The sequence below is a fragment of the Mus musculus genome, chromosome 4 (genome assembly GCF_000001635.26).
Source record: "Mus musculus strain C57BL/6J chromosome 4, GRCm38.p6 C57BL/6J".
Lineage (NCBI taxonomy): Eukaryota > Metazoa > Chordata > Mammalia > Rodentia > Muridae > Mus > Mus musculus.
In genome coordinates, this window is record NC_000070.6 from 132,689,568 (window position 1) to 132,710,190 (window position 20,623).

Genomic DNA, 20,623 nt, shown 5'->3' on the forward strand with positions numbered 1-20,623 from the left:
CTTCCAGCATTTGCCTCTTTACCCAGTATTCTTTGTCTCCTTGCCAATATGTTCAGTTAAAACGGGTTGTTTTCCATATCTTTAAGCCGTTTACATCTAATTACATTTAATATCTCTTAATCCTCTCAATCCTGTAGCTTCAAGCACAAATGCCAGCCTGATACCCACTTCATCTGCAATTGCCAATATTCCAGCAGCAGCTGTGGCCAGCATCTCAAACCAGGTACTGTGCCCCTTTGTTCATCTTCCTTGAGATGATTCACCCAACTTTCACTTCCTCTCTTCTTTCCATGGTCAGCTTGCCCATCAGGGGAACGACTAGGAATGGTGTAGACTCTTGAGCCCTGTTGCTGGATGCCCTCAGAACTCTGGCTGCTCTCCTGTTTCTCTGTTCCTTGCTAATCCTCCCAGGAGTATGGTTCTGTCTGAGGCATTATCTGTTAACCCCAGCCTTCCCCAATGCTCTCACTAGTGTGTGCACTCCAAAAAGGACCAGGATTTATTTTTCTATTTTTGATCAGTTTTATATTCCCAGAGCCTAACACCTCCCTGGCACTCACTCAGAAGGAACTCAGAACTATTGTGGCATGAGTAAATACTACCTCCACTCACCTGCTTACTATTGTTTGTAGTTTGGTTTGTTTTTCTTTCCATGTTTTTTGAAAGAGGATTTCTTTGTGTAGTCCTGGCAGTCCTGGAACTTGCTTTGTAGACCAGGCTGACTTTGAACTCAGAGAGGTTTTCATGCCTCTGTCTCCCAATTTCTAGGGTTAAAGGTGTACACCACTATCACCATGCCCGCTGTGATTTATTTGATCACTGTTATATGTGTGCTTAAAGATCACTATCAAGTCTTCAGTGTTTTAGAGTTTGTTTTGCTTTTAACACGCTCAGACTTTGTCTACAGCAACTTCTTTGACTGCTGTTGTCTCCATGGGCTGTGATTTCTGGCTACAGTTAATGTCCTCCTTGACTTCCTGTGCCTCACTGTCTCTCTGGTGCTGTGTTTATTCTTTAAGTCCACACGTACCTTGGGGCTCATAGGGGGCTGTTCTGTTTTGGGTGGGAGAGTTTTTTTTTTTTTTTTTTTTTGAAGCAGGACCTCACTCTGTACTCCTGGCTTCCTGGGATACGCCACAGACCAGGCTGCTCTCAACTTACATTCATCCTCCTGCCTGACTCCTGAGCTGAGTTCATGTGCGTTCACAGTGGCCCAGTGTTTCTCTTACGTTCCCAGCTGTATGCCGTGCAGCCCCATATAGGATCTCTCCTTTCACAGCCCTTGTTTTGATCTTCGAAGGATAGTGTCTTTAGTTTTTCACATTATAACTTACTCCTGAAGCAGGTGTCTTAGTCAGGGTTTCTATTCCTGCACAAACATCATGACCAAGATGCAAGTTGGGGAGGAAAGGGTTTATTCGGCTTACACTTCCATGCTGCTGTTTATCACCAAAGGAAGTCAGGACTGGAACTCAAACAGGTCAGGAAGCAGGAGCTGATACAGAGGCCATGGAGGGATGTTCTTTACTGGCTTGCTCAGCCTGCTCTCTTATAGAACCAAGACTACCAGCCCAGAGATGGTCCCACCCACAAGAGGCCTTTCCCCCTTGATCACTAATTGAGAAAATGCCTTACAGTTGGATCTCATGGAGGCATTTCCTCAACTGAAGCTCCTTTCTCTGTGATAACTCCAGCTGTGTCAAGTTGACACAAAACTAACCAGTACAGTTGACCCCTTGTCAACTTGACACACAAACACATCACTAGTAAGCCTCAACCCTTACATTCTTATTCATCCCCAAGATCTAAATAACTTTAAAAGTCCCACAGTCTTTACATATTCTTAAAATTTCAATTTCTTTAAAATATCCATCTCTTTTAAAATCCAAAGTCTTTTTACAATTAAAAGTCTCTTAACTGTGGGCTCCACTAAAACAGTTTCTTCCTTCAAGAGGGAAAATATCAGGGCACAGCCACAATCAAAAGCAAAAGTCAATCTCCAACCGTCCAATGTCTGGGATCCAACTTACGATCTTCTGGGCTCCTCCAAGGGCTTGGGTCACTTCTCCAGCCAGGCCCTTTGTAGCACACGCGTCATCCTCTAGGCTCCAGATGCCTGTACTCCACTGCTGCTGCTGCTCTTGGTGGTCATCTCATGGTACTGGCATCTCCAAAACACGGCATGACCCCTTCAGTCCTGGGCCATCAATTGCAAATGAGGCTGGACTTTCACCAATGGCCTTCCATGGCCTCTCACAGTGCCAAGCCTCAGCTGCTCTGCTCAACTCCTTCATGCCTTCAAAACCAGTACCACCTGGGTGACCCTTACACATTACCAAGTCCAGCCACAGCACAAGGTACAACTTTGGCTATATCTGGAACACAGCCACTGTGCTCTCAGAAAACACTTCCCAGAAGATGTCACCTCAATGATGCTGGTCTCTTCTTAATCACTGCTAATTTCTTAGCTCCAGCTAACCAGCATCAATAGTCCCAGTAATGCAAAGTTTTTGCTTTAGTAGTTCTGGTATCTTGTTAATCACAGCTGATTCTTCAGCCCCAGCTAACCAGAACTACAGAATCTTCACAATCAAAACAGCAATGACCCTGAAAAGAGTCTTTAATTTTCCCTCTGAAATTTCACAAACCAGGCCTCCATCTTCTGCACTGTTCTCAACATTATCTTCCAAGCTCCTACACAACATCCCACAGAGCTCTTTACAACAAATGGATCTTCAAGACCAAAGTTCCAAAGTCCTTCCACAGACCTCCCCAAAACATGGTCAGGTTGTCACAGGAATACCCCACTCTGCTGGTACCAATTTGTCTTAGTCAGGGTTTCTATTCCTGCACAAACCTCAGGACCAAGAAACAAGTTGGGGAGGAAAGGGTTTATTCAGCTTACACTTCCATACTGCTGTTCATCACCAAGGAAGCCAGGACTGGAACTCAAGCAGGTCAGGAAGCAGGAGCTGATGCAGAGGCTATGGAGGGATGTTCTTTACTGGCTTGCCTCACCTGGCTTGCTCAGCCTGCTTTCTTATAGAACCCAAGACTACCAGCCCAGAGATGGTCCCACCCACAAGGGGCCTTTCCCCCTTGAATACTAATTGAGAAAATGCCTTACAGTTGTATCTCATGGAGGCATTTCCTCAACTGAAGCTCCTTTCTCTATGATAACTCCAGCTGTGTCAAGTTGACACAAAACTAGCCAGTACAGCAGGTTTAACCAAATTCATATTGTCCACTTAGATGATGCATCTGTACTCAGGTTTCTGCACTTTGAAAATCATTGATTACTTGGGACTGTTAGATAGGTGGAAAATAAGTAAATGTTTTATGAAATAATTTTGATCTCTTGTAATAGTCTTGTTTTCCTCCCTTCGGCCCACAGGATTATCCCACCTATACTATTCTTGGACAGAATCAGTACCAGGCCTGCTACCCCAGTTCCAGCTTTGGAGTCACAGGTCAGACTAACAGTGATGCTGAGACCACAACATTAGCAGCTACAACATACCAGACGGAGAAGCCTAGTGCTATGGTGCCTGCACCAGCCACACAGAGGCTTCCCTCCGGTAAGTGCAGAGGACCAGACTTCATCCAACAGTGCTTCCAAGTGGTGGTAAAGGAGTTTGTTCTGGGATGAGTTAGTTTCACCATGCTGTTGCTTTTCCTTTCTAAGTTTTAACTGTGCAAACAGGACTGTGATGAGAAACTGTGTGGTGAATATTTGTAGATGCTTAGAACAGAAAAGTACCACAGTGAGATATGTTTCTAGTGCACACTCTGCTGTCCCATATCTTCAGACCAAGAGCTTATTTGTTGAAGGTTGCAGGGCTCCAGTTTTAATATAGGAGTGTCTTTAAACCCCACTAGGAACTCAGAGCAGGCGCTCCTTCTGTGTCTTAAACTTCTTTAAGGTTCTAAGTACAGCTACAGTCTTTTCCCAGCAATCTTAACATTTGACTCGGGAGCCCAGAGACTGCTTGTGAGTGGTCCTGGGAGGCCTGGCCCTGCCTGCACTGTCACCAGCAGCCCAAGGAGTTCCCTTCCGCTTAAGGAAGCCCAGTCCTTGATTATACCACAGAGTTTCAGGATGAGCCAGAGAGAAACAAAGTTAGATTAGAGATTAGTTCTTCATCTTTGGACTAGAGAGATGACTAGGCAGTTAAGAGCACTGTCTAGCTGGGTGTGATGGCACACACCTTTAATCCCAGCCCTTTCGAGGCCAGCCTGGTCTACAAAGTGAGTTCCAGGACAGCCAGGGCTACACAGAGAAAACCTGTCTCGAAAAACCGAAAAGAAGGAAAAAAAAAAAAAGCACAGGGTGTTCTTCTAGAGGACTTGGATTCAATTCCAGGCATCCACAGGGAAGTTCACAACTGTCTGGAACTCCAGCAATTCCAGGAGACCTGACATCCTCTTCTAACCTCCTGTGTCACTGCATGCAGTGCACAGACATACGTGCAGGCAAACCACTCATTCATGTAAAATAACAATAATAATAGTTTTTTAAAAGACTATAAATCTGATTTATTTCTCTTTTGCATATTTTAGATTTACTTATTTTATATCTGCATGTGTTTTGTGTGCATATAAGTATGTATACCACTGTTTGTCTGCTGCCCTCAGAGATCATTAGAGGGCTTTGTACCCTGAAACTGGAGTTAGAGGTGGCTCCACTTAAACCCATGTCTGTCTCTGCAAAAGCAGCAAGTGCTCTCTCTTATCCACAGAGCCATCTCTCAGCCAGGAACATTTGCTTCATTTCAGGAACATTACTTCATAAATAAAATTATGAGGTGCTTTTCATAAGGTACATTTAGGGATGAGAGAGGGGTGCTAGTATAATTAAACTGGAGGTCACAAACATTCTGGCCATAAGTAGGCATAATTTGTTGTTTAGACTGTCCTTTGGATGTCTTTAGGAAGGCGCATGTTGTCTGTAGGCAGAAGATGACTCAGTAGGTGGATTCTGTCTGTGTAGGCCATTCTGGTTACTTGGGGGTCCTGGCCAGATTGTGGTGTAAGGGGCTCCTTTCTCTTCCAGGTTCCTTTATTTTTAAAATAACGACTCTTGTCTTTTTTACTGCTCCTCTTGCAGACCCCTATCTCTGTTGTGGTTCTCACAGCCTGAGACTGCTGACGGTGTATATCTTGCTTTTCCTTTGAACAGACTCCTCTGCAAGCCCACCTTTGTCCCAGACTACACCAAATAAAGATGCTGATGATCAGGCCAGGAAAAACATGACTGTCAAGAACCGGGGCAAGAGGAAAGCTGATGCCAGCTCTTCCCAGGACAGTGAATTGGAAGTACGTGAAGAAACTCACTTGCATTACCTACTCTGTCTTCCTCACCTCTGTTTGGAATTTTCAGAGATAATGTTGTATGTTGTGTCTGCTTGAATTCCTGTGGGGGCATTTAATTGGCCAAGAGGAAAAGAATCCAGGTACAAGAAAATCCCTCCATGCCCACAGCTTAGCTTATATATCCCTTCCAACCCGTTCACCTTTGTGGATTCAGGTAACTTTATCAGAAGGAACAAACTGTTCTCCACATTCGGAGAGCAGATAGAATGCCCTGCGCCTCAGGAGAGAGCCGAGGGCGCTGTGAATGACGTCATAGTGTTTCCATCTAGAAATTGAAAGTGGGGGGGATAGTTTGAGTGCATCTGTGGGAGACATAGGAGGCTGACTGCCTGACGAGTGTGCCAGCACACCACAGCGCTTTGAGCACTGTGGGACGTCCTGTGGCCACAGACTGCAGTCACGACTGGAAAGAATAGGAAGACATACAGAATCTAGTGATAGAAGTTTACATCATCTTATTTTTGTGGCCTTCGTTTTTCTTTGATGATACTTAATAAAGAAAAGAGATATAATTAAATAATGCTCTTTGACACAGATAGTTGAAGCTGTACATAGAATCTGTCTTCTTCCTTTCTGGGGAGCAAATATAACAAGAAATAAGGAAACTAAAGTTTTAATATCATTCTTAGGAAAACTGACAATTCTCATTTTTAGCAATTGTACCACAGTGCACATGACATAAAACTTTACTATTTTTGCTGGACATATTACAAACCTGTAATCCTGTGACTTCAGATTGCAGGAAGATAAGGAATCCAAGGGTTATTCTTGGCTTCATAGTTGCCTGAGACTCCACCTAAAAACCTTTTTAAAAAGGACTGTACTGTTTTGTTAAGATTTGAAAATGTTTGAGTATGGGTGGGTATTTTTTAATGTGTGGGTGTTTTGTTTGCATGTATGACTGTACCATGTGCATACCTGGTGTCCAGAGGCCAGGAGAGGGTGTTCAATCCCCTGAGACTGGAGTTACAGACCTGTGAGCCTAATTAAGGTTGCTGGGTTCTGGGAGTCCAACTTCTAGTGAGCAGCCATGTCTCTAGCCCCAACTTTACCATCTTAAGAGCATAATTCAGTCTGTTAGATCTATTAGCACTATATATTTCTGGAACATTTTTGTGGTTTTGTGTTTGGTTTTCTTTGTTTAAGACAGTCTCACTCTTGCCTTGGACTCCTGGGCAGTTGTGCCTCACACTCCTAAGTGCTGAGATGACCGGTATGAGCCACTCTGCCTTTGTTCAGAACCTTTTCTTGATCCTAAACAGACTGTCTCCCTATTAAACAGTAGCTCCCTATACTCTTAGCTCATAGCAACTATGACTCTGCTTTCTGCTACTGTGAACTTGCCTGGTCTGGCCATATCTAATGTGTACTCTTACCAGGCTTATTTCAGTCAGTATGATGCTCTTGAGATTTATGTGTTGCAGCATTGATCCTAATTGCATTTCTTTCAATGGCTGAATGGTACTGGACTATATATGTACATGCGTACTGCATCTTGCTTAGTTTGTGTATGTTGCAGAATGCTTTCATTTCTAGGCCATTGTAAAGAATGGGATTGCTGGATCTGAGTGTGTGTCCCGCTTTATAGGGAGCCACCAGACTTCTACACTTTACACTCTTACATTGCCACCTTTGACCACATTCTCATCAACGCTTATTTCTCCTTTCCCCTTTTTAAATTGTATTTTAAGTGGTGGTGGTGGTGGTGAGAAAGGTGCTCTGTATACCTCTGGCTGCTGGAACTTGCTCTGTAAATAAGGCAGGGCTGGAACTCACAGAGCTATGCCTGGCCCCACCCCTTTAAAAAAAAAAAAAAAAACAAAAGCTACCCTATTGTGTGTAAAGTGACATCTCACTGTAGTTGTTCACTGCATTTCCTATTTGGAAATCTCTTCAGATTCCCTATGAATTTTTTGAACAGTTTCTTATTCTTCTTTATTTAATCTGTTTATTTAAAATTGGTAGTAATTAAGTCCAGTGTTATGTAAAACACTGTGTTTGTTTGTTTGTTTTGGTTTTGATTTTCGTTTTTTCAAGACAGAGTTTCTCTGTATATCCCTGGCTGTCCTGGAACTCACTTTGTAGACCAGGCTGGCCTCGAACTCGGAAATCCGCCTGCCTCTGCCTCCCGAGTGCTGGGATTAAAGGCTTGGGCCACCAAGCCCGGCTGTAAAACACTGTTTTAACACAAGTTGAACAAGCACTATGGCGGGACAGGAGAAGCGGGTTAAGCCCGGCTGTAAAACACTGTTTTAACACAAGTTGAACAAGCACTATGGCGGGACAGGAGAAGCGGGTTAAGGGTACTTGTTGCTCTTGCAGAGAACCAAGTTTTGGTTTTTAGCACGCACCTGGTGGCTCAACTAATTGTCCATCACTCCAGTCCTAGAAGATCCAACCTCATTTTCTGATTTCAGAGATGATTTCACCAAGCATGCACATGGTGCACATACACACACATGTGGGCAAAACAGCCACACACTTAAGATAAAAATAAACGAGTCTAAATAAAAAAATGTTAGATAACACTGTGGAGATCTGGGTGTGATTCAGAGTGCTTTGGCCTTGCCATTTTAGCAACATTGTTTTTCAGTCTGTGGATATTACATCCATGTTTTTCCATCTTCAGCAGTATGTTAGGGTTTTCACTATATTGTGCAAATCTTTTGTTTCATTGGTTAAATTTACTCCTGAACGTTACTTTGTTAAAGATTCGTTTATTTATGTATATGGTATTTTGTCTGCATGTGTCTGCACATCAGAAGAAGCTATGAGACCCCTTGAGACTACAGATACAGATGGCTGTAAGTTGCTATGTAGGTGAAGGGAATTAAACTCGGACCTTTGGAAAATCAACCAGTGCTCTCACAGCTGAGCCACCTCTCCAGCCTCCTGAGCATTAACTTTTGATGGGATTGATTCTTATATTTTTTGTTTCAGATCACTCATTACATTAAATTATCAGATTTTTTTTTTTTTAGTAATGTATTGAACACATTATCTTCAACTCCTAACACACACGCACAGTGCATTTTCTTTTTCTTTTGAGGTTAGCATGTGTTTTTCGTCTCTTAAATTAATTCTTAAGTATTATATTACATAATCCCTGATTAATTTTGTCTATGGAGAGAACCTTTTTTTTTTTTTTTTGGTTTTTCAAGACAGGATTTCTCTGTGTATCCCTGGCTGTCCTGAACCTCACTTTGTAGACCAGGCTGGCCTCGAACTTGGAAATCCGCCTGCCTCTGCCTCCTGAGTGCTGGGATTAAAGGCGTGGGCCAACACGCTCAGCGTGTTATGTGTTTCTTAAGATTAGACTATTCCACCTGGTTTTCCATTTTATTGACATACAAGTGTTGATGAGTCCCCGTCAGGGTCCATTTATACCTATGATGTCCACAGCTCTGTCCCCACCTGCACTGATGGTCTTATTCATTTGAGTCTCTGTCTTTCCTTCGTCCGTCTTGGTAAATGTTAGTTCTGTTGAAATTTTCAAAGAACCCACTGTTGCTTTCCTTGTCTTTTCTCTATTCTGTTCTCTTGGCTCTTTCTAGGCCTGAAGGATATAAGCTCTGTCCTGAGGCTTGAGGCTTCTTTTTCCCTCTTCTCTTATGATGGGCTCTTGCTGTGCAGCTGAGGCTGGCCTCAGCAATTAGTGATCCCTGTCTTTCCCCAGTTTGGGGGTTGCAGGCATACACCCGTGCCAGCTGCCTGCTTGTTTGCTTGCTTGCTTTCTGACTTTCTCTCCCCCCCCCCCCCCCGAACCCCCGCTTTTTGTTGAGACAGGGTCTTACTGGATAGCCCTGTCTGGCCTGGAATTCTCTAAATTTACATGGCTTCAAACTCACGTAGACCCCCTGCCTCTGCTTCCCAACTGCTAGAATAAAGTCATGCCCCCATGCCATTCCTTCTTTAATGTTTTAATGTTTAATGTTTTTAATTTTGATTCTCTAAAATTTTGTTACTGCATTTTCACACATTTGTAATTTTTTTTTTTTAGTTTAGTTTTTCTTGTTTTTGGTTTTGGTGTTTTGGTTTCTCATTCCACTGTGACTGACAGATAACTCATTGTTTTGTCTCCCCCCTCAGCGGGTATTTCTCTGGGACTTGGACGAAACCATCATCATCTTTCATTCCCTTCTCACTGGATCCTATGCTCAGAAGTATGGAAAGGTAACTGGAGTCTTCTGTTGGAACTGTCCCTCCCTGAAAGTTGTTTTCTCTGCTGCCTCTCGTGCCCTATTGACTCTTTGCATATATATAGTTGACAGTATTAGGGATTGGAGCTCAAGAGATGGCATATAATTAAGAACACTTACAGCTCTTACAAAAAGGACTTTGGTTTGGTTCCCAGTGCCCACATGGCAGCTTATAACCATCTACAACTCCAATTCCAGCGGATCCAACACTCTTTTGTGGCCTCTCCTTACATTGTATTCATCTGATACAAGGACAAAACATGTAAGCAAAACACCCATATACATAAACATTTGAAACAAAACCAAAAAATATTGGGATCAAACCCAGGCCCTCACACATGCTAGGCAAGCGGTGTACCACTGAGCTGTGTTCCTAGTCCTGTTGGCCTGGAGCTTCTCATGTATAAAACTTGACTATGTGCCTTGTGTCTGGCAGGCTACATACCTAGGTAGCTTTGATGGTAACACTAAACAACTGATGTAGAAGCAGTACTGACTCTGAAGTTATTCCAGAATTCGTTTTCAGGTTGATAAGATAACAACAGGTAAAAGTGCTTGCTGCCAAGCCTAATGACCTGAGTTCAGTCCTCAGTACCCACAGTGGATGTGATGAGCTAACTCCTCACAAGTTGTCCTCTGATACGATGTGTGTCTGTATGCAGATATAAGTGTACTTTTTAATGTACTTCATAAGCATTAAAGTGTAGAAAGAAGACTCAAAATTGAATGAAATCTCAGGATTATATATTCCAAAAACTGACTTGTTTATTTCTAAGAATTTCATTTAGCCAAAAATGAGTTAGAGATAAGTAGATTAATCTTATAGATAATATTTCTAAAATAGGTCATCACATGACTTCTGTTATGTTGTATTTTGTTTTGAGATGAGATCTACTCTGTAGCACAGGCTGGCCTCTAAATCTCAGTTATCCTCCTGCCTCTAAGCTTCCCAAATGCTGGGTTTACAGGTGTGAGCCACTGCCCCAGATCTAAAATAGATGTGCTTTTTAAATAACCAGTTGTGCCAGACAAAATTCAGTGTTTACTCTTCAGTGCAGACGTACTTTTAGCAGAAGAGTGAGTTGTGATTAGCACTGTGTGTTTCTTTGTCTTGAGACAGGGCCTCTGTGTTCTTGACCTCCTGCCTCAGCCTCCTGACTGCAGAGCTGTGCTTTGCCACAGATAATCTCAGGATCATTTTTATTTCTAGAAATAAATTATAAAAATAACTGTTTGCTGTCTTGCTATTTGTGGTTTTCTAGGATTGTCAGAAAAAACTTTTGTGATTGCTTTTACACAGCTGAGCAGCTGACAGAAGCTCCAAAACTACATTCCTAAGACAGCTAAATACTTCTGCTCAAAACTGTATTCCTAAGACGGTGCTTCTTTTAAAGCAGCCTGCAGTGCTTGCCCTGTACATACTTAGATCTGGCCTTCTTTCCTTCCTGGCTGATTGGACTGTTGGGTGTCTGGTATTCCTTGTATCACAGAAGCAGGAAAGGGACTGTGCATATTACATTAGTAAGCGTTTTTTCTTATTTTGTTTTTTTTCAGGACAGGATTTCTCTGTGTAGTACTAGCTGTGTAGACCAGGCTAGCCTCAAAACTCAGATCCACCTGCCTTTGACTCCTGAGTGCTGGGATTAAAAGCATGTGCCACCACTCCTTGGCTTTGACATTTTTATTAATAACTATCCATAACCTCTGTATTTTATAAGCCCAGATTCTTATAAATGTGACTGGAATTGCCTCTGTAAGATTTGAAGTCCTGTTGTGTTGGACTAGGCTCAAAGTAGTTTTAAAACATCTGAACGTTAGAACCAGTGCTGTGAACTGCATCAACCACCTATTCTCACTTTTTTTTTTTTTTTTTAATTCCAGGACCCAACAGTAGTAATTGGCTCAGGTTTAACCATGGAAGAAATGATTTTTGAAGTGGCTGATACACATCTATTTTTCAATGACTTAGAGGTAAGTAGTTTAAGTTGGTTTTTCTTTTTTTTTTTTCTTTTTCCCCTGTGAGATATTTTATTCTATAAGGTGTTTGCTAGTGCCTGATAAGAGATTAGGAAAACAGGGGTAACGGGGGAAGGGGTTCTGTTGACAGGCTCTCCATAGGCTTCTAGCTCCAGGAAGAACAGTGTCATAGTTGAATCTCTACATCTTGGGAGGTCTGGCTTAGACTCAGTTGAAATTTTTTTTTTTTTTTAAGCAGAGTTGGAGGTGGGATGTTTTGTTTCATTTTGTTTTGAGACAGGGTTTCATGTAGCCCAGAAGGGCCTCAGACTCACTATTGCCTCTACCCCCTGAGTGCTAGAGTTAGCAGTGTGCCACCATGCCAGCGTTTACACAGAGCTGGGGAGTAAAGACCATTGGTGTGTGTTAGGCAACCACTGTGCCAGCTGAGCTAGCCCAGCTTGGAGGTAATAGAAAGCGTGGCACTAAGAGAAAGAGTATGTGGGTTTCTCAGAATGGCTCCTCTGACAGCAGCCAGGTCTGCTGACACACATCTATAATCCCCTGCCTAAAGAGACTAAGGCAGGAAGACCTGTTTCCAAAAAATAAGATAAACATTGATTTTTGTTTTGGTTAGTTTATTTGTAAGTAAAGTACAGGAACACTAATATAAAAGTCAGTGATCCATGCCGGGCGGTGGTGGCGCACGCCTTTAATCCCAGCACTCGGGACACAGAGGCAGGCAGATTTCTGAGTTCGAGGACAGCCTGGTCTACAGAGTGAGTTCCAGGACAGCCAGGGCTACACAGAGAAACCCTGTCTCAAAAAAAAAACATAGTCCAGTATGTTATTATTAAATAATATATAAAGGGTTTCATTATTTGTAGTGTTAATTGTTTTTGTTTGTTTTGAGACAGTCTCACTGTGTAGCAGTAGCTGGCCTCAAACGATATAGACCAGGCTGGCCTTGAACTCAGAGAGAGCCCCCTGCCTCTGCCTCCTCAGGTCTGGGATCAGAAGTGTCCGCTGTCATGTCCTGATGCTGCTGCTTTTTGGTTTTTCTTTTAAGTGTGTGGGTGTTTTCTATTCATGTTTGTCCAAGCTCACATAGGTGCAGTGCCCCATGGAGGGCCAGAAGAGGCCATTAGATCTTGGTACTTGAGTCACCAATGTCCTGTGGGTGCTGGGAAACAAGCCAGCTCCCCTGGAAGAGAAGCCAGTACACTTGACCACTGAGCTGTCTGTCTTTAAGTCCTTGTGCGCAGCTCGCGCGCATGTGTGTGTGTGTGTCTTTCTGTCTGTCTGTCTGTGTTTGTGTAGTTAGTTAATTTACCTTCATGGTCTCTAATTGATAGATGACTAATCTTACTGCTATCAGATGGGTTTTCTCCACTTTTGTTGACTATTTTTCTTTTCAGTGTAATTTGTCAAAGGTCATTTTATGGCACAGATAACCCTGAAATCTATATGAATCTATTATATTTTTCTTCTATATTAAAATGTTCTGACTCCTATTTAAGGTTTATTTGCCTATGTTCAAATGGCAAAATATTGTTCTGTATTTTCTTGTAGAAACTTTTAAGTATTTTTGTTCTGTTTTGGGTTTTGGTTGGTTAGTTGGTTTTGGATTGGAGATGTTTTTGAGACAGGCCTTAGTGTGCATTACCCAGGATGGCTTTAAATTCCTGCCTGGGCTACCTAAGTGCTGACGTTATAGGCACACAGTAGCACTCCTGACCCTGATTGTATTTCTGTGCAAGTGTATCATTTATGAGTAAGTGAAGCTTTATGTACTCAGCTCTTATGAAAATAGAACACTCGGGGAGTACAGGTGAGGAGCTCCGGGCGTTGCCTTTTGAGTTTCCCTTTGGGGTGAACATGGTATAACAGATCACAGGACTGGGGCTGTGAGACTTTCTGAACGAGATCCTCCGGCTGGGTGCAGCATGTTCCCAACCTGGGCCTGAGCAGGCATCCTGTTGAAGAAAATAGTAATAGGTTGTTGTGGCCAGAGGAGAGGGCTGTTGGGAAACAGGACAGAGGCTGAGAGGGAGCAGGGTCACCACTTCATGGCTTTATACTCTGCACATGTGCTACATCGATGGGTCTTAAAGCAGCAATTATAAAGTAAAAGAACATTGACAAACAAAGCAAGGCCACAGTCCTTCAGCAAACCAGCAAAACTGGGGTAAATTCCAGCTCTACAAAACTTTAGTCTTCCCTCAACTACACTTGTTGACAATGTGAACAGCATAGTTTTTAATCCGTAAACATTAGTTGAGAACCTACTGTGTGTCGATAATTATTCCCAAATTGTATTTGTAATGATTTTCTAGACGTAGTCCGAATTCAGGACTGAAAGTTTTGGAAGAATTTGACCTGAATGTGTTCCTGCCCCCCAGGTCAGTAGTTCTCAGCTTCAGGGGCCTAAAGAATCTTCTGCGGAGTCTTAGAATTGGAGAGTCTAGTGCTTCAAATCCAGATGTTCCAGCAGGCCTGACATGGACCCAAGAATAGGAATTTTACAAACCTTCCCCAGAGGATTCTAGTGTCAGTGCCCTAGTGGGGTCAGGGAAGACAGCAGCCAGTTAGGCAGTTGGTGCATCTGGGCTCCTCTCTCTACCACTCCCCAATCGTGTGACACTTAGAAAATGATCTAGATGTAAGCACTGACTTAGATGACCTGTGCTTTATGCTGAAAATTTAGGTCTGTATTTTGCTTCCAACTATTCGGATTGGGCTTTTTTGTTTTGTTTGGTTTTTGTTTTATTTTTTGTTGTTTTTTATTTTGTTTTTTTAACTAAGATTTGTGTACTTAATATGCTCTCTCTGCATATATGCCTGCATGCTAGACGAGGACATCAGGTCTCATTACAGATGGTTGTAACACACCATGTGGTTGCTGGGAATTGAACTCAGGACCTCTAAAAGAACAGCCACTGCTTTTAACTGCTGAGTCGTCTCTCCAAGCCCCTATTCCTAATTTTGATATCATACTTTCCTAACATTGTTTTCCCAGTTAATCTCCCAAATTAATTGTAAACAAGTCAAAAATTAATTATAAACAAGTTGGGCTGTGGTGACACATGCCTTTAATCCCAGCTCTTGAGAAGCAGAGGCAGGCAGATTTCTGAACTCAAGACCAGCCTGGTACCCAGAACAAATTCCAGAACAGGTAGGTCTTTTTATACAATGTCATGGTAGTGGGGGCACCTCTGCTCCCTGGAATAAAAATGTGCATTTTGTCTTTTAACAGGAGTGTGACCAGGTGCATGTGGAAGATGTGGCTTCTGATGACAATGGCCAGGATTTGAGGTGTGGTAAACAGTGATCCTTGAACATCAGCACACCCAGGATGTGCAGAACACTGCATTCAGAGGGAGAAAGGATTACAGTGTTCACAGTGTAGCTAGAAGAGCCAGAAGCCAATGTAACAACCGTGACATAGAGTGTAGTGAGGCAGTGATAGAAAACTGACGACAAGCAAAGGAGGAAGTGACGTGGTGCTGATCTGTAAAGGGAGCAGATGGCACAGTTAGAGGCCTCAGTGGTGTAGCATTTGACCAAGGCCTCAAGAAGTACCAGGTAACAATACTGGGTGGTGAAGCAGCATCTTGGAGTGAAGGCTGACTCTGCTACTGGCTTCCTTTTATATAGATTTGCTGCTGGGAGAAAGCAAGCTGCTAGGCTGGGTCATTCTAGTTGCACACAAACATCAGGAATTTTACCCAGTGAAGGTTTGATGGTGTCAGGAATATCCCTATGAACTGTTGTCTCGACTGTTGTATTTCAGTGAAGACTACAGCAGGGCAGTCTCACTGTCAGCTCAGTCTCCTCATTCCTCTGTTGGCTACTGTTTCTTCTGACCTGTTGATCTTTTTAAAAGTGTGTGCGCACGCGCGCGTGTGTTTGCGCGCGTGTGTGTGTGTGTGTGTGTGTGTGTGTGTATGCAAGGAGGTCAGAGAACGTGAAGTCAGTTCTTTCCTTCTACCTTTACTTGGTGTCCAGGAATTGAACTTAGGTCACCAGTCTTGTGTGGCAAAGCACATTTACTCACTGAGCCATTTCAGTGGCCTTGGCCAAAAAGTATCATACATAAGTGCTGGAGAGATGGCTCAGTGGTTAAGAGCACCGGCTGCTCTTCCAGAGGTTCCGAGTTCAATTCCCAGCACCCACATGATGCTTATAACCATCTAGAGTGAGCACTGGTGCCTTCTTCTTGAATGTAGATGTACATACAGATAGAACACTCATATACAATCAGTCAGTCAGTCAATCAGTTTTTTTTAAGTACCCAAACATTTAAAGACTTTAGGGAAAAAGACTGTCCTATCATTTCATGTTAATGTTAATGTTTTATAGGTAACCTCATAGGTAAATATTTCCCCTGTGAATCCCTAGTATTAAGCATTTCATCGATAGGTGTTTGTTTGTTTTGTTTTGTTTGTTTTTGGGACAGGGTTTCTTTGTGTAGCCCTGATTGTCCTGGAACTCATTATGTAGAGACCAGGCTGACCTCATACTCAGCTCTGAGTGCTAGGATGAAAAACATGTATAATTTCTTAAATATATAACAGAGCTGAACACACCGTCCTTGTTAGAACCAATCAGGAACCCCTGCCTGCAGAGCAGCAGCTCCTCCATGTGTGGACTCTCTGCCGTGTTAGGAAAGCCTCCTGTGAAGCATCTTCGAGCATCTTCGGGCCTCTCGGCTTATCTGTCTATCTGTTTTCTCTTACCTGTGACTGACTAGATTTCCTATTTTATGTCTTGGCAGCTTTTCTTGTTTGTTTGGGTTGTTATGTTTTGTTTTCTTTCTGAGACAAAGTTTCTCTGGGTAACTTCCTAAAACTCAGTCCTTACTCCTGGAACTCTCTCTGTAGACCAGACTCACCCCCAGCTCAAGAGATCCACCTGCCTACGCCTCCTGAGTGATGGGATTGAAAGCGTGTGCTGCCACCATCCAGCTTCTTAGCCAGCCTCTTTATTTAGCATAGAACCTTACACTTAATGTATTGAACCGTATTTTGATATGTTTGATTCTTTTGAAAAACAGTCTAGGGCTGGAGAGATGGCTCAGTGGTTAGGAGCACTAAGTGGCTCACAACCATCTATAATGGGATCTGATGCACTTTTCTGGTGTGTCTGAAGACAGCTACAGTGTACTCATATAAATAAAATAAATAAGTCTTAAAAGAAAAGAAAAGAAAAGAAAAGGAAAGGAAAGAAAAGAAAAAGGGTCTATCTCAAGGTATCCTGAAACTTGTTATGTAGCACATTTGACCTTATACTTAGGATCCTCTGGCTTCATTTTCCCAAATGCCTCTGTGTGTGTGTGTGTGTGTGTGTGTGTGTGTGTCCGTCCACCATGGCCATCTCTAGATTTCTTCTTTTTCTATAGCCATAATCATGCTTATATAGTTGTATTAATTGAGTAGTCTGCCCTTTTGTCACTGTATAGTAGTATTCTGTCATCCCAAGTGAGCCTCTGTGGAGCACTAGTGCTTATGTTATTTCCCTCTTCCTCAGTGGTCACCATCAATTCATCCTGGGAAGGAAAGGAGAGGCTGGACATACATACTGGAGCACACTTGCTCTTCCAGCACTTAGGGGTGGAGACAGTGGGATTAAAGGAGCAAGTCCAGCCTCAGCTACATAGTGAAGCTGAAACTAGCCTGGTCTACATGAAGCATTTTCTTTTTAAAAAAAAAAAAAAAAAGGAAAAGGAGAAATAACAAATGCTAGTGAGGATTGTTAAAGCATTAGCTCTGTTTATCAGATACTAAGAACAGGCCACAGAATCTCAGGTGACACACTCAAGTCCTGTGAGTACTGAGTTTGATTTTCATTATGCTCTTTTCTTTCAGCAACTACAGTTTCTCCACAGATGGTTTCAGTGGTTCAGGAGGCAGTGGTAGCCACGGCTCATCTGTGGGCGTTCAGGGAGGTGTGGACTGGATGAGGAAACTGGCCTTTCGCTACCGAAAAGTGAGGGAAATCTACGACAAGCATAAAAGCAATGTGGGTGGTAAGTGTGGCCAACTGCTCTGAACCGGATCCTTGGTGCTTTCCTGCGGTCCTTTCCCAGGGTGCCCTGGTTCTGCCTTGCAACTTTCTAGGAATTTGTGCCGTGTTAATTCTGCATTTTAAAAAAGTAGAGATCTAACTGAAACCCTTTGAAGAATTTGCACCACCCATGGCCTTTAGAATAGAAGACTTTGGGCAAGGCTCTGTACCGTTGGTGGCAGTTAGAATAGGGCATGAAAGGCTAAAAAATGGCTCAGCAGTTAAAAGTGTTGGCTGCTCTAGCAGAGGACTTAGGTTAAGTTCTTAGCACCCACACAGTAGGTTTCAACCATCTGTAGCACCAGTTTGAATGTATCTGATGTCTTCTGAGCTCTGTGAACATCAGACATGCATCCTGTATACATACATACATGCAAGCAAAACATACACATAAAATTAAAATAAATTTAAAAAATTTTTTTTAAATGGAGATGATAAGCCGGGCGGTGGTGGCGCATGCCTTTAATCCCAGCACTCGGGAGGCAGAGGCAGGCGGATTTCTGAGTTCAAGGCCAGCCTGGTCTACAGAGTGAGTTCCAGGACAGCCAGGACCTCACAGAGAAACCCTATCTCAAAAAAAAAAAAAAAAATGGAGATAATAGTTGAGGCTCTGCACCATTGATGCCATTAGGATGCTGATTTTGGAAGATGCTCTATATTCTAATTCTTTTTTTTTTTTTTTTTAAGATTTATTTATTATATGTAAGTACACTGTAGCTGTCTTCAGACACTCCAGAAGAGGGCATCAGATCTCGTTACAGATGGTTGTGAGCCACCATGTGGTTGCTGGGATTTGAACTCCAGACCTTCGGAAGAGCAGTCGGGTGCTCTTACCCACTGAGCCATCTCACCAGCCCTATTCTAATTCTTTTTAACATCACTGTGGACAACTGTGGTATTTCCTTTAGACAAGTACCACTTTAAAGAAAATGTGCTGTATTAGTCAACTTTATCGCTGTGATAAAGATACCTAAAATGATCAATTTAACAGGAGGAAAGACTTATTTATCATGTGACCATTGGCCCTGTTGTCTTGGGCTTGTGGTAAACCAAAACATCATGGCAGGGAGAGGCTGCTCACCTCAGTGCCCAGAGAGGGGGAGGAGGAGCGGGCAGTGTGATTCCTAATGTCACAGTCAAGCACACTGCCTACTGCTGCCAGCTAGGCCCTACCTCTTGTCAGTAGTACCTTCCCTTGCAACAAGCCTTACCACTTAGCTTTTGGGGTTATGGTTTAGATGTGTTATTTGGTTGGTTGGTTGGTTGGTTGCTGAGACAGTCTTGTTAGGCAGCCCAGAACCATGCTTGAACTTGCTCCCAAGTACTGGAATTCTAGACATGCCCCCCAATACCCACTTCAATATATACCACATAGTGTAGTATTATTACTAATTTTGACTTACAACCACAGTTGGTACTAGTTAGTAGACTACCGTATTTTAAAGAGCAGCTGTCTATATCCATCATGGCAAGTCAAATAGACCCAGATGCTACATTGGATGAGAGGTAGGCCTGGGATTATAGTGGCAGTGTCCATGTGAGATAGTCTGCCCAGAAGTATTGTAGGTGTTAGTATATCTAAAAGTCATGAATTGTTCAAAGTGGGAGAGGCCTTAGAAGTCTTCTTTAAATACCTCATTTGGCATTGAGAAATTAACATCCATCATGCAGGCAGGAACAGCACACACAGTCATATAGCAAGTAAATAAGATGGCCGCATTCCCTGACTTTTGGTCAGTGGGCTTTCCAAGGAATACTTCCCTATATGTTTTTGTAGTGTGAGTAGAATGTAGGGCTTATTTAACCTTTGCTACAGAAACTTCTGAGTCGCACTTGCTCTTTGAATATACGAACTCAGAGCATCTAACAGTGGGCTCCCACATGAGACCTGGTACGTTTTATGCAGAATCAATTAGACTCCTAGAGCAGTGTGTGAGTCTGCTATCGCTGGAGTTGCTTCAGAAGTGATTCTAGTACGGGGGTTGGTCCTTCCCTCTGGAATCCTGGCTGAAACATTCAGTACAGGCAGAAGTTGGTGCTGTCACTAGGGAATGGCAGCTGGGAAAGGATCCCCATCCCGGCCATTCCCACTCTCTGTGGAATCCTAAGCAACTTCCCTTTGTTCTTTGTCTTTAGAGGTAAGAACTGTTCTAACAGTCATTGTCCCTGTGTGGTTCTTGGTGTTGTGTTGTGGAGTAGGGCTATTCAAGTGTGTTCCATCAGTCTATAGATAACACCCATTGGTAACAAAGAAGGAGCTTGTATGGAACCTAAGTTTTCTAAAACATGGGAGTGTACACACGGGGACTTGGAGACATTGCTTCTTCATATAGCAAGTGCATTCATTGGTGACTTGTCTCCAGCATCTTCGTATAGCAAGTGCGTTGGTCACCTGTCTGTCTCCAGCACAGCACGGGACAGCAGCAGCTTAAGGAAGGAAAGGTTTCTCTGGCTCACAGCCCACACTGTAGTCAGGACACAGTGGCAGGAGCAGGAGTCACCGGGCACACTGAGTCCACAGTCGGTAAACAAAGATGGGAGGGTACTGGTGCTCAGCTTGCTTTCTCCTTGTTATTCAGTCCAGGGCTCCAGCCCATGGGATGGTGCCACCTGCATTTAGGGTGGTCTTCTCACCTCCGTAATCTCATTTCAGTGATCCCTCACAGACATTACCCAGAGGTTTGTGTCAGTGGTGACCCTAAATCCCATCAAGCTAATGATCCAAGTGGCCATTATGACAAGTTCATGTTGTCAGATAACAAGTGGGTCTGCTTTTCTGAAAGGCCTCCTCAGCCCCCAGAGGAAGGAAGCACTGCAGAGACTCAGAGCAGAGATCGAGGTGCTGACGGACTCCTGGTTAGGAACTGCGCTCAAGTCCTTGCTTCTCATCCAGTCTCGGTATGGAAATGGACTTTATATCCCATCTTCTCAGCGTGTTTTCCAGTCTTAAAACAAGCTAGGCCATCCTTTAAAGTCAGAGACTACAGGAATGAGCCTCAGTAGTGGCAGTGGAGGCAAGAGCTGATCTC

At 43.2% G+C, this 20,623-nt stretch overlaps 1 protein-coding gene across 6 annotated transcripts in view; it reads left to right on the forward strand.

Annotated features, from left to right (window-relative positions):
* Eya3 (EYA transcriptional coactivator and phosphatase 3) overlaps positions 1 to 20,623 on the forward strand; it is an 85,741-nt gene that overhangs the window by 50,543 nt on the left and 14,575 nt on the right. For 5 of the 6 annotated variants that reach the window (XM_006538538.4, XM_006538537.4, NM_010166.3 and 2 more), the window contains 8 exons: positions 138 to 223; positions 3,395 to 3,578; positions 5,180 to 5,316; positions 9,463 to 9,546; positions 11,454 to 11,543; positions 14,785 to 14,843; positions 17,396 to 17,556; positions 20,378 to 20,492. In XM_006538538.4, coding sequence (XP_006538601.1) covers positions 138 to 223; positions 3,395 to 3,578; positions 5,180 to 5,316; positions 9,463 to 9,546; positions 11,454 to 11,543; positions 14,785 to 14,843; positions 17,396 to 17,556; positions 20,378 to 20,492 — 916 coding nt within the window. Of the gene's footprint in view, positions 1 to 137; positions 224 to 3,394; positions 3,579 to 5,179; positions 5,317 to 9,462; positions 9,547 to 11,453; positions 11,544 to 13,864; positions 13,888 to 14,784; positions 14,844 to 17,395; positions 17,557 to 20,377; positions 20,493 to 20,623 lie in introns of those variants that run through there. The other variant, XM_006538540.4, reaches the window with a different exon arrangement.